Raw genomic sequence first — 13,958 nt, 5'->3', positions numbered from 1 at the left:
CTTTATATCTAGAGGAATACAACTATGCCTCGTTTAGCATTCCTAATGCGTTCCTAAAAAGGCCATGCTAAATGAAAATATGGAAAAATGATTTTTCATTTTGCACAAGAAAACACTTAATAAGGGCGGGTTACTTTCCTGACCTGTAATGTTTACATTAAAAGCCTAATGGCTGCCTTGAACCTAACTGGCCCAAAAATCCTCTTATGAGCTTACTATTACTATTGTATTTACTTCCTCCGTGCTGCTTCCAGCCTCCTGCTCGCCACCTCTCTTGTTCCCTCCCACTTATCGCTTTCCTTTCCTGAACCTCTTGCTATCTCCCCCTCGCTGCCCCTCTTCTGACCCCCCTATTCCCTCCCACTCACCACTTCCCTCTTCAAACCCCCTCACTCCATCCCACTCACTGCTTCCCTTTTCCAACCCCCTTGTGCCCTCCCACTTGCCGCCCCTCTCCTGATCCCCTCGTTCCCTCTGACTCACTGCTTCCCTCTACAAACCCCCTCGCTCCCTCCCACTGACCACTTCTCTCTCCCAATCCCCTCACTCCCTCCCCCTCGCTGCCCCTCTCCTGACCCCTCAATTCCCTCCCATTCACTACCCATCTTGGAGCTTCCCTTTCTGATCTTCTTGTTGCTTCCCACTCAGGGGCAGTGAGTGGGAATCAGCGAGGGGGTTGGGAGAGGGAAGCAGAAAGCAGGAGGAAACAACAGGGAAGGAATGGTGGTGAGTGGGAGGGAATGAGAGTTGGGAGAGGCAGCGAGGAAAGCGGTGGTGGATTTAAAAAAAAGACTGAGGATGTGCTGTTACAATATGTTTCTTGGTACATGCGCAGTAGCTGTGCTAAAATGAAAATGGAGGCAGCCCTATTTGGCTAAGTTCTGTTATTTAAAAACCACGCTAAAATGAAAACGTGCTATTAAAATGCAGTAGAATATGAAGGGGTAAAAATCATGCTTCAGCTTCAGAAATTCCTGATTAGATCACACCTGCAGTCCTGTGAACAGTTTTGGTCACCACAGCTTGGGAAGCATATGCTGGCTTTGGAGATAGTGCAGTATAGATTTGCCAGCATGGTACCTGGACTCCAAGGATTAAATTATAAGGAGTGATTACACAAACTAAGATTGTATTCCCTGGAGTTTATATGATAAAAGATAATTAAAGTTTTCAGTCCACTACTATATGACTGGGGGCATTGCCTGAAGATTAGACCCAGACCTTTCAGGAGCAAAATTAGGAAATACTTCTACACACAAAAGGTGCTAAAAGTTTGGAACTCTCTTCTGCAAATGGCAATTGGTGCTCGATCAATTGTTAATTTTAAAACAGAGATTGATAGATTTTTGCTAATTAAAGGTATTAAGAAATAAGGGGTAAAGGCCCATATGGAGTTAGGTCGCAAATCAGCCATGATCTCACTGAATGGTAGAACAGGCTGCTGTTCCTATGTTGTGCGTTCTATCTTCTTGTAGGTGTAGAAAACAAACATTTACACTTCCTATGGACAAGGAGAAAGCATGTACCCAAAGGTAGAGACATTTATCTTGGTGTTTCTCAATGTGCTATTAAATTTTGTGTCTTTGATCCAAGGAATGGTAAACGCTCACTTAACTACATTCATTCATCTCTCTAGATCCATCCTCATTTACATTGCACCTCTGTTTTTAACAGGTAATTGGACTTCAACACCAAACAGTGCTACCATCCTTTGCAGCATATTGTGCAACATGATCCCTAAGAAGTCTATACTACATGCCTGGGTCTTCCCCACTGCCTTTGTCACACTCATCTTGCCTATTCAATATTACACTGATACAACATTTCATAGCCACTACACCCCTTAATGGTATTATGGCACAGACAGTGGTAAATGCTGAACTGCTCAAATCCCAAAGGGAAACTTGAAACATCTGCCACAACTGTTTTGCAATTTGTATAAATTTTGAGATGCATGCCTTGATTTCAGCAGTAATAAGACCACCAAGTCTTACAGGTTTCTTACAAAACTAAATTAAGCCTTTATTAATAGAAGAAATAATTTTAATACATATGTAGATCTGCAAATTACTACTATATCTTCTAAATCCCCTAAATAGTCTAAATCCCAGTTACACTTTCATTAAGGTAACAGCAGGACACATAGATTTTAAAAGACCTAGGCAAAGAAACATGATACCCTAAACAATCCAATTCAAAGTAAGTTTTCTTAACTTCAGTTCTTTGTAGACAGCAGCTTGAGGTGTAGATACTGGAGGCTTTTCACATGTTAGATCTTAAAATGCCTACCCTTATACACAGCCTTCGCTCCTTTATACATATTTTCCCCTTTGAATGCAAATTCCCATTGTTTCACTAGGTCTTTGGGCTTCACCTCTCTGACAATAAAAATCTCTCATAGTACCAATTTTACCAGTAATCTTTGGGAAAAATAAACACTCTATTTCTTACATCTCCTGGCTAGGTGGCACATTTCACTCCTCCTTTGAAATCAATCTAGTCTGGTTTATTTAAAAATGCAAATGTTGCCTTTACCCCTGTGTTTACCTACTTAACATTTCAAACCTACCTTATCTTCTAATACATCAAAGCCTTCAGACCAGCTGCCTTTAATTCAATTAAGTCACACACCCACACACAGACGCAGACCAATAGACACAGACCCCATTATTCATCTGCTTTAAAATAAATTCCAATAACGTTATCAGAATCATTATATCTTCCTGACATTGTTGATACTGAGAAGGTTCACAGTACCTTTTTATAATGACCAGCAGTGACTCTGAAAGAGCTGCTGGCTTGCCCAAACTTGTGACTCAAAGCCAAACAATATGCAGCTGTCCCAGCCTGCACAGGGAAACATTGCAGCACATGGAACTGATGAGGAGAGAATCACTTTGCAAAATTCAACAAGACCAGTGTTCCCTGCTGGTAGTGTAGTTCAGCCCAGATCACAAACAAACACAGCCCCAATTTTTCCAGTCACATCAAATTGGGGCTATTATTCCAGTTTGCCTCATGACCCTTTTTAAAAATAGAGTTCTATTAGCCAATTTCTAATTAATTGAGATTACATCAACGTGGTCTAGATATGGTGCTTTGCACATTTCAAACTAATGTTCTTTTTTAAAAAAACATATCCACAGTTAATGGTAAAGTGTACCATTCATGGAAATTTGATTTGTGACATAGGCAATGTTCCCTCCTTATCTTGGGTAAATGCAGATGCTGCAGCTTTCATCATTGTTAGTAGATCAGTATTTTATTTGGTCCTGTATTAAATATGTAAATGCTTTTTGGGAAAGTAAGCCTTGATTGTTACTTTGGATCTTCTGAACATTCTTAAGTTTTATGTTCCTCTTATATAATTGTAATGTTATCACTAGTTTTGCTTGTTTTTATAATCAACCCAAAACTTATCTATAAGGTTCTACATATGTTTTAAAAGTTAGCTGTTTATCTTCAATCTGTTTCTTTACATTGCTCCTTAATTGCATTGGCCTTCATTGACCTTTATACTGATTTGCCGATGAAATGTGATTGAAGGATCAACAACAGTTCCTTAACTAATTCACACTCCTCTACTGTACATTATCCAACCATTATGGTATCACAATGAACCTGTTCAAACTCCTTCCTTCAAAGCTGTCTCTTTTTAAAGTTTAATTTTAACATTTGTGCACCTATGTGCTTTATTCATACTTTTCTGAGCAGTTAATTTCAAATGATATTATGATTACTGGATCTTAATTCTCCTTCATTTGTGCCTTACTTACAATGCTTAAAGATTAGATCCAGAATAACCTTCAACCACAATCACTGCTCAACAACTAAGCAGTTAGCATTTACCTACCTCCTTGAAAAAGTTCTGTTCTTCTCTGCGACAAGATTTCCGTACCTCTCTTTTCTTATATTTCAACTCTTTCTTGGACTCGAACTCAAGTTCTGTCGAAGGGTCATGAAGACTCGAAACGTCAACTCTTTTCTTCTCCGCCGATGCTGCCAGACCTGCTGAGTTTTCCCAGGTAATTCTGTTTTTGTTTTGGATTTCCAGCATCCGCAGTTTTTTTGTTTTTATCTCTGTGTTTAATTGACTGCCACTGCTCTTCAAGAAATGCCTACCTCCTTGAAAAAGTTCTGTTCTTCTCTGCGACAAGATTTCCGTACCTCTCTTTTCTTATATTTAAACTCTTTCTTGGACTCGAACTCAAGTTCTGTCGAAGGGTCATGAAGACTCGAAACGTCAACTCTTTTCTTCTCCGCCGATGCTGCCAGACCTGCTGAGTTTTCCCAGGTAATTCTGTTTTTATTTTGGATTTCCAGCATCCGCAGTTTTTTTGTTTTTATCTCTGTGTTTAATTGACTGCCACTGCTCTTCAAGAAATGCCTACCTCCTTGAAGAAGTTCTGTTCTTCTCTGCGACAAGATTTCCGTACCTCTCTTTTCTTATATTTCAACTCTTTCTTGGACTCGAACTCAAGTTCTGTCGAAGGGTCATGAGGACCCAAAACGTCAACTCTTTTCTTCTCCGCCGATGCTGCCAGACCTGCTAAGTTTTCCCAGGTAATTCTGTTTTTGTTTTGGATTTCCAGCATCCGCAGTTTTTTTGTTTTTATCTCTGTGTTTAATTGACTGCCACTGCTCTTCAAGAAATGCCTACCTCCTTGAAGAAGTTCTGTTCTTCTCTGCGACAAGATTTCCGTACCTCTCTTTTCTTATATTTCAACTCTTTCTTGGACTCGAACTCAAGTTCTGTCGAAGGGTCATGAGGACTCGAAACGTCAACTCTTTTCTTCTCCGCCGATGCTGCCAGACCTGCTGAGTTTTTCCAGGTAATTCTGTTTTTGTTTTACCAAACATGTGTTATTCCATTAGGTTTTCATCTCCTCTTTTTTCAATCAACACCTGGATAACTGAAATCCTCCAAAACATTGTTATCACATTTTACAGTCATCCCTTATCTACAATGGATGTCTGTAATAACAGTCAAAGAATGACTTTTTTCGTGAACTGCATTTGCTGCATTAAGCAAGCCTTATTTCTTTCTGAGAATGTAACATCCTGGTTTAGTAAAGTTTCAATTATTCAGCTCACTTTGCACCTTTCCTTCAATAAGTTTCCAATTCTGCAAACCTGTTTTGAATGCTCTTTATATACAACTTCAAATCTCAAAATAACCCCCAGAAAAACTTTACTAAATATTTAGAAGGTTTAATCAAACTAGCCAGATTAAATTCAGCTGTGTTTATAATTAATTATTTGTAAGTAGATAAATAAAATGGAATTTGATCAGAGTAAGGAAGGAAAATTATTCCAAAATAAGTACTGTATCATGCTTTTTTAACAATAGGCTATAACTTAATTGAGTGGCATCAAAAACAATTAGAGACATCAAATTAGAGAAACTTTCAAATGACCTCAGAATTGTGGCCAATACAATCTGCAAGCAAATGTTCGGTTACAATTGATAATACATTTTCAACTGTCTTAATTTTGTTTAAAAAACAAATTATGCACCTATCATAGTTTGACCTATTAAGATTAACCTCAGTTTAGATCCATACACTGTGGAAACTGCATTACAGTCTTTGTATTTTACAGCCAGCTTCCAGAAAAAGAAACCAAATGATGCTTTGAAATCCTCTGAAAATAATCTAAATTCCAACAAAAATTACTTCAACTATGAGACATTGCAGCTGTAAAAGATAAAGGGCCAGGTCTTCTGGACAGTGGCAACGCTGCACACAATAATGCTGCCCACAAAGATTTTTGTAACCCAACCCTTTTGCAATTTTTATCCGGGACTTCTGATGTCAGCCAAAGCATTGATGGGTGAGCACAGGCATCTATGGAGAAGACCGTCAAGCGCAAGAAAAGTTAGATGAAGAGAGAACACATCCCATTTTCATGACATATTTCCTGCTATATTCAGGTAAGTTTTTAAAGGTCTCAAGTCTTTCAGTAAGTGACTGGGATGGTGAACGATGAGTGGGTGGAATGGGGGAGTGAGTGAGTGAGTGGGTTAATAAATGAGTTAGTGGGGTAATGAATGAGTGAATGGATAGTCAGATCAGGTCAGAGGGGGTTGTGGGGTGTGGGTAGTCGGGTCAGGTGGGGGTGGTAGTTGGGCAGGTCAGGGGGGGTTGGTGGGATGGGTGGTAGCCGGGTTGGTAGGGTCATGGGGGTATTCGGAGGGGGGCTGGGTATTCAGGTGCAAGGAGTTGGGGGGTAGTCAGGTCAGGGGTATAGTTGAGTCAATAGTCAGGTAGTTGAGAGGCAGTCAGGTTGGGTTGGGGGGGGTGCTTGGGTGGTAGTTGGGTGGGGGGGTATTGTGCAGGGCTGGAGGGTTGTCGGAAAGTCAGGGGGTTTCGGGTGGGGGAATGGATGGATTGGGTTGGGGGTTGATGGGGTCAGGGGATCAGTTGTGGTGCTCAATTGCGTTATGATCCCAGCTGATGTTACAACTGGACAAGCCTGATCCCAGGGTGGAACCTGGCTTGATAGATCTTAATTTCCCAAACCAACGCTTTCTCTCAGGCACATTCCGCAAGGGTCCACCTCCAGGGTTTCGAACTCTCCTTTCAATGTTCTTCTCCCCAGGTCATGACGTGCATTCAAGCTGTCTCCCACACACACTCTCTCACTGACCCAGCTGCCAACAGTACACCACTGCTTCACATGCCCATAGCAAAGAGTTACAGACCTCAGTTGTCTCTTTGGATCATCTGACTTCTTACAAGCCTCTAGATTGCTTTAATCCTTAAGCTTGAATGTGTGTGTGTGTGTCTCCCTATGGTATATGCTTTAACAAACTCATCAGAAATGCAGGTATACAAACAGTTTTAAACCAGCTGTCTCCCTCAAAAATGAAACTAATTTACAGGTTTCACCTTTTAAAATGAAACTAAAACTTAAATTGACCTTTTCTTAACACACAAATACAGATACACAAATCAAACTTAAACATTAAAGCTAAAACTCATTCCTAACACCCACAAATACAAATATAACTTAATTAAACTGTTTCTATTTCCTAACACATTAACCAGTGTAACATTTCCAAACTATGTATGAGGGTAAGTCCCGTGTATCTGGACCAAGTCTCTGACACTGAGCTCAGTATCGGAGAGATTTGCAGAGTGGAAATCAGCCCATCAGAAGTTTAAACTTCCCGGATAATTTCAGCACATATGTGCATCAGAACTTCCACAGGGTCCTGGCACGCATGTCTCGAATTAAGTCCAGATTTCAACAATCCAGAAAATTTAGGCCAATCTATTCTTTATTTGCCTATCCAGCATTAGAAAATTTTACAGGATGCATGCATTTTGCAAGTTGAACCTTCTTTAAATTGGCAAAAGGTTACTTAATGTGTTATAACATTATCAGATATAATGGCTTTAAAAGATAATATTCTAAACTGTTTGATAACAAAGACTCAAAATAATTCAACATTCAACAATTTTCCCATTTTTGCTGTGCAAAGTATTCAGCACTTCAGTTTCTGATAATTAAATACCTAACAAACTTCAGTTACATTTTAAAACACATTACTATTGTGTGAATGACATTTATCAAGTAACTTAGTCAATCTTTAATTGCACTAGTTGAGTAACAGATATATTTATTTGTTTTTCTCCAAAAGGCGGACACACATTCTGGGGTACAGTTGAAAGGAAGCCTGCTCATCTAAGTGACTTGTTGTTGAGTGATCTCACCATGAGTCCCTGGATGTTGATGAGGAGCCTGACCCTTTGCTATATTTTTCAGTTTTAATTCCAAGATAGAGGGGGAAATCTTCTCATGTTGAAAATGCCAACAATGGAACCAGTAGTGCACAAAATTTCCACTCGGAGGGGGAAGCAGCTGGCCACATGTAATCACATGGCAGCCAGCAAATTAGCTACACAGAGGTGAGGACCCTGGCCAACCCCACCGTTGCATCACAGGGTCGAAGGTTCGGGTGCTATATTTGAACAGCAACCTAACAGGCATCCACTCCTTGCCATCCAGCAGTATCACTCAGGCTGTTGTTGAGGAGTTGGATCTGCTGGCACTTACACAGTGACAATTCATGAGGAGATCAAGAGATCTTGCAGGGACCTCATTCTGGCTGGAATCTGGAAGTAACAAAAGGTCATAGGCCTGTCTGGCTTGTTGCTCCATCACCCTTGCCCTACCTTTGGCAATCCTTAATCCACCCCCATCACTCTTAAGCAACTATCATTCACCCTACAGCTTCCCCTTGTCACCATCAGTCAGCTCCCAAGCACACTGGAACTACCCCCCATTACCCTCAACCTGCTAGCCTTGATCCCTAACCCTCCCTCTATCATCGTTGACCTTCTCTCTGTTACCTTCAACTCTCAAGACCTTACCATTCACTTCCCCTGTATGTTCCTTGATTTCCCCACAATCATGCTTCACTACCCCCTGAAGGTATTGACCTTACCCGTGTAGTCAAGTGTCTGTCCTCCACGAGCCTTTGCAGGGCTGCCATCTCCCTCCCTCTCTGTCAGTCATGCCCCTTTCCCCTTTTACAGCCACCATCTGATCTCAATGCATTAATGCCTCCTTGTTTGTGCTTCATTGAAGCTCCTATACAAGAAAACTGTTCCTACTCAAGTCCAAATCCACTAGGAAGACAATCTTGCCTGCTGTATGCCACCTTTAACCAGTCATGAATATGATGGCGCATGTTTCTTGTTTGCTGCATTCTTAATTCCAAAGGTACAATTTAATTGGGCAAAGTTTTGAATGAGCATGCATGAAATGCTAATATATTAAAAATAGGTTCCTGCAGCTTACCATTAGGGAGCATGATCCACCTTCAATCTGTGGCTAAATTAATAACCAACTTTCATCCCACCATCGGGAAGCTGACATTTTCTCTCCGGTTCAATTAAGTGCTCCCACCCGCCACATTTCCTGCTTCTGGAGCTTCACAAGATTCTGCCCCTAGATTTTTTTTGAGCTTTAACCTACCTCATAGTTCCTCTCCTATCCTGAAAACCTTTCTTTATGCCTAAGTATAGCTCCACAGATGTCAGTGCCATTCAGTACTGTCCACAAGTGGGTCTGGACAGGTTACTTCATCACAGGGTGTTTTAAAGTCAATCCTAATCCTGTTCTGATCTGATCCACATGCAAGTTTACTTGCTAATGAGCAACATTGGAAATGGTAACTCCAACAGATTATTTCTTAGTTTAGGACAACGATGGTCAAACATCATGTGCCAACTGTTATTCCAAGTAACCCAGAACAGATTGTGGATCAAACCTGGGGCTTTTCTGATTTGTACAGCTCAGAACCATATGTGCTCTTAATTTAACAAGCAAACAATCAGATGGCTGTGTTGCATTTCAGTATTCACTGAACTACTCAGTATAGTAAATAACTAGCAAGAACTTAGGACGTTAACCCTCACTGCACACAAGACCCTCAGAATCAGTCAGCTGTATCAGAAGTATAATCTTGCAGTTCTCTCCATCCACTTTCCTGTATTTACTACATGCAAAGCACTGAAACCACAAACCTATTCCACTCGAGTCTAGCCGCATATATCCTTCTGTCAATGCATTAAATCCGGTCAGTCCTCCCATGGCAGCATAGGGAACATCTGGTCCCACAGATCTTCCTCTAGCCAAGCGTTCTTCTTTGGTCTCGACAATCATTGTATGAGCATATGTTGGGTGGCTACAGCCACAGGTGAAGGAGCTGTGAAACCCAGCACATCCTGCACCTATAAGAAACAAACCTTAAGTTCTGCAGGCAATTTCAATTGTAAAAACATATCGGAACAAATCCAGAACTTGCAAAAACGTACAACTAGGCATTTCTGCAGTTAAAAAAGTAACTGCATTACATTTCAACCCCGCATCCTTCCATTGAGCAAAGGAACACATTAGTTATCTAACAAATGAAAATATACAAGCAATCAACATGTAGGTATAATGATGTGCTGTGTAATGATTTTTAGACTCGTGATTTTCATTGCATCAGGTTTCCGATTTCAGCCAGACCTTCATGGAAAATACGCTTGAAGACTTCTTCCAGATGCATCGAAAGAAAAAAAACAAAAAAACAAAAAAAAACTGCGGATGCTGGAAATCCAAAACAAAAACAGAATTACCTGGAAAAACTCAGCAGGTCTGGCAGCATCGGCGGAGAAGAAAAGAGTTGACATTTCGAGTCCTCATGACCCTTCAACAGAACAGTTCTGTTGAAGGGTCATGAGGACTCGAAGCATCAAAAGAAAATCCTTCTTACTTGTATTTTATCACTCAGTTACTCGACATCATCATCTTAGACTTAGCAGCGTATCATTAGCCTGGCCTGGGAACATGTGTTGGTGGATTAAAATAAATTTGAATAAATAATTATTATAAACGGCAGATGTGACTGATTAATTCAATTGAACTTGTTTTTTCAAATCAAGACCAAGTTGAAAATGTACTCCATGGTGTACATTTAAGAGGATTAAATTATATTTTTCACTTTATACCAATTCTAAGGAAGCACTAAAACTGACTTTGGGCAGTAATTTATGGCATGGAAATCTCAGCCTGAGAGACATAATGGGAAGGGCCCAGAATTTCCTTGGAACTGGTTCCACTCACTGCAGTTATTTTGTTGATGGTATTCGGGTATTCCCATTTACGCATCTAGTGGAGTGTTAACCACATTTCCTGTGATGCTGCAGTGGCAGAGCCAGAGCAGCAGCATAGAAATTTCAGGCCCTTGCCTTTATGACTGCTGTACACTTAGTGATGAGCAGTTTACGTTCTGACCCATCAAAACCTCTCCATGATCTGCAACTTTGGCCTGCATTTCCCGGGATAAAATACCAACATCAGTGAGAAGAGCAGTGAGGCCACGAAGGGCCTCAATTGGCCTAAAGGTGGGCACGCCACCTGCCACATTTTCTGGTAAAATGACAGCAGTGGTGGGAAGGTTGTAGTCATGCTACCATATGTCATCTCAGCCAATTTTAGACCCTCCTCCCACTGCCTTCTAGCACACTTTTTGGAGCCCTGTAAAATCCCAGCTATTAAGTCAGAAACATCATAGAAACATAGAAAACAGTAGCAGGAGTAGGTCATTCAGCCCTTCGAGGCTGCTCCTCCATTCAATATGATCATGGTTGATCCTCTATCTCAATGCCATACTCACGCTCTCTCCCCATACTCCTTGATGCCTTTAGAGTCTAGAAATCTATTTCCTTCTTAAATATATTGAATGACTTGACCTCAAAAGCTTTCCGTGGTAGAGAATTCCACAGGTTCACCACCCTCTGAATGAAGAAGTTTCTCCTCATCTCAGAGAGGTTAAAAGTTCCATGCAAATCAATAGATGAGAGATTAATATGTTAGCTCTAAAAGTGAGCCTTGTATTTTGCACCTGTATGATTAAAAATATCTAAGCATGTTCAGGTGAAATAGTTCTTTTCTAAAGCCATGAACTCCTTACTTGAGTTTGCTCCTACGGGAGCTGGTTGCCCAAGTGTTTTGTCCAAGTGGCCATTACTCAAGACATCATTTGTTGGAGACTATCTGACTAGCAGGCAGAATGAAATCGAAACCAAATCCTGCTAAAACTATACCAGGCATTCATAGTCCTAAATGGCCTATCCTATATCCTGAGACTATAACCCCATTTTTCTAGACCCCCCAGCCAGAGGAAACATCATCCCTGCATCCAGTCTGTCCAGCCCTGTCAGAATTTTATATGTTTCAATGAAATCCCCTCTCATTCTTCTAAACTCTGGTGAATATAGGTCTACTTGACCAGATCTCTCCTCATAAGACAATCCTGCCATCCCAGGAATCAGGAATTCCACTATTCAACTGGATGGGTGCAGTTGCAACAAAGCTCAAGCTCAATACCATTTGAGAGAAAGAAATTCATTTAATTGGCATCTTTGCCCCTGGACTCAATATTCACCCTTTCCACCAGCACACTGTGGCTGGATATGTTGCAATTATCAGAAGCACTGCAGCAACTCACCAAGCATTGCAACAATACTGACCCAACAAATTTCATCAGTGAGAAGGACAAAGCAGCAAAATCATGGGAACACAATCACCTTTAAATTCTCTCCCAAGTCAAACAACACACTGACGTGGGCATATGCCATTGTACCTCCATCATGACTGGAGCAAGATGCTGAAAATCTCTACCTAACACCAGCACAGGAGAACCAGCACAAGAAGTGCAGTGGTTCAAACAGTAGGCTAACCACCACGTTCCCACTACAACTAGGGATGGGTAATAAGTACAGCTTTGCCACCATTACCCACAACCTGAGAAACAAATTTTAAAAAAACTTTTGACTACTTTTATTTTTTTCAGCTGCAAAGTTACCAACTATACCTGTGCCAGCAATTTCCAGGATGCTGCAGTCTGTAATAATGCAGTGTGGAGAATTTCCCAGAATAATTTTAAAACAAGCTGATCCATTAATTTTAGAACCTTTTTTAAGGTATCAATTTAGAAGCATTTATTTTGGAGATTGAAAGACTGGTAAAGGAGACAGACAAAGAAAAAAGATGATGATGATTAATGCATCTGTGCTTCATCTTCTTTATAATCAGAATTGGAAAACAATTGCTGTTTACATAAATATTTACACATTTTTATTGGTATAAAACTCAAAACCTGTCCGGCTATTATCAGGGATTATCCTTCCAAATGATTTGAAAATGAGCTGGCAGATCAATTTTGGAATCTTTTTGAAGTGAAGTTTAATAGGAAAACTAACAGGTGTTTTTTTTTAGTTCAGAGAGACGCAAGCACACAGAAAGTGAGAGAGAGAGAGAGATATACTAGTAGATAAAGGAAAGAAGAATGAAAGAACAATGCACATGAGGCAGGGAGGAAGGTGGCGGGGCACTTGCTCAGATAGAGATTCTTATGACCTGAAACAGAACTGACAGCAACCTATAATTCACCCATACATCTGGGGAAATGTTACCTCATTGGTCTCATTTGTGGAACTGGTAAGAACTCCATCAGCAATTTATTTGTATGAACTGCCTACAATAATGTCAATAAATCTGTCCTGCTTCAGTTCTCCACAGGAAACTTGGAATCTTATCTTGCCTTTTATACAGAAAGGCATTACACGGCCAATTCAGTCAGATAGCATTGGCTGAAATCACTGCATGGTTTCACCACCAGAGGTCTCAATTTGTGATACATTGATAATTAACATTTTAGTACTTTACAGCCAGATTTTCATCTTGGAAGTGGGAATCAGAAGTTGGGAGCTTTGTCAACGTCCTGATCCTGCCTCCTGTCTGGCAGTGCCCGACCATGGCATTGTGGTGGGGGTGGGTTGAAATCGAGGACATTGCCTCTGATAGCAGGCCCAAGGTGGAGACGGACGCAGATGGATGTTGAGGCAGCAAGGGACATGGCCCAGTTCTGGAGATGAGTGTGAGCCCCTAAACATTCACTGCCTACCTCCCATACCCTCTCATACCTACTATAACTCTCACACCCAAATTTCATCACTCCTATACCTTCCATAACACCCTCACCACCCCCACACCACTCGCTCAGTATCCACTATATACAGAACTCGTGAGCTCTATAATAACATCAGAAAGCATTTGAGAAGCTCATAAATCTATCAAAACAAACAAAGAATACCTCAAATGCACTTTAGAAACATCATCTTCTTAACTGCTCATAAATCTGTCAATATAACCAAGCTCATAGTCCCTTGAGAACTGTGTCAACGGCCTCTGTTGAGTTGAATTCAGGTGTGGGTCTGGAACTTAGCCAAGCACTCAATGAAATTCCATTCAACAACCATGTCAACAAAATCTCCAGAGCTGAATTTACCAAAGCCTTTGAAATCAGCCAGAGGCTCAGCTATCTGCCAAAGCTTTGAAACAACCTAGTGGATGTCTGAGCTAAAATTTAAGGAAAACATCAACGCAAAGAGGACAAT

At 40.8% G+C, this 13,958-nt stretch overlaps 1 protein-coding gene across 3 annotated transcripts in view; it reads right to left on the bottom strand.

Annotated features, from left to right (window-relative positions):
• The window catches only part of fam221a (family with sequence similarity 221 member A), a 56,016-nt gene that overhangs the window by 19,959 nt on the left and 22,099 nt on the right, over positions 1-13,958 (bottom strand). For all 3 annotated transcript variants that reach the window (XM_041183106.1, XM_041183105.1, XM_041183108.1), the window contains exon 4: positions 9,537-9,743. In XM_041183106.1, coding sequence (XP_041039040.1) covers positions 9,537-9,743 — 207 coding nt within the window. The remainder of the gene's footprint in view (positions 1-9,536; positions 9,744-13,958) is intronic.

The sequence above is a fragment of the Carcharodon carcharias genome, chromosome 3, assembly GCF_017639515.1.
Source record: "Carcharodon carcharias isolate sCarCar2 chromosome 3, sCarCar2.pri, whole genome shotgun sequence".
NCBI classification, from domain to species: Eukaryota; Metazoa; Chordata; class Chondrichthyes; order Lamniformes; family Lamnidae; genus Carcharodon; species Carcharodon carcharias.
The sequence above is the reverse complement of the archived record's forward strand: the minus strand, read 5'-3'. Positions and strand labels throughout refer to the sequence as shown.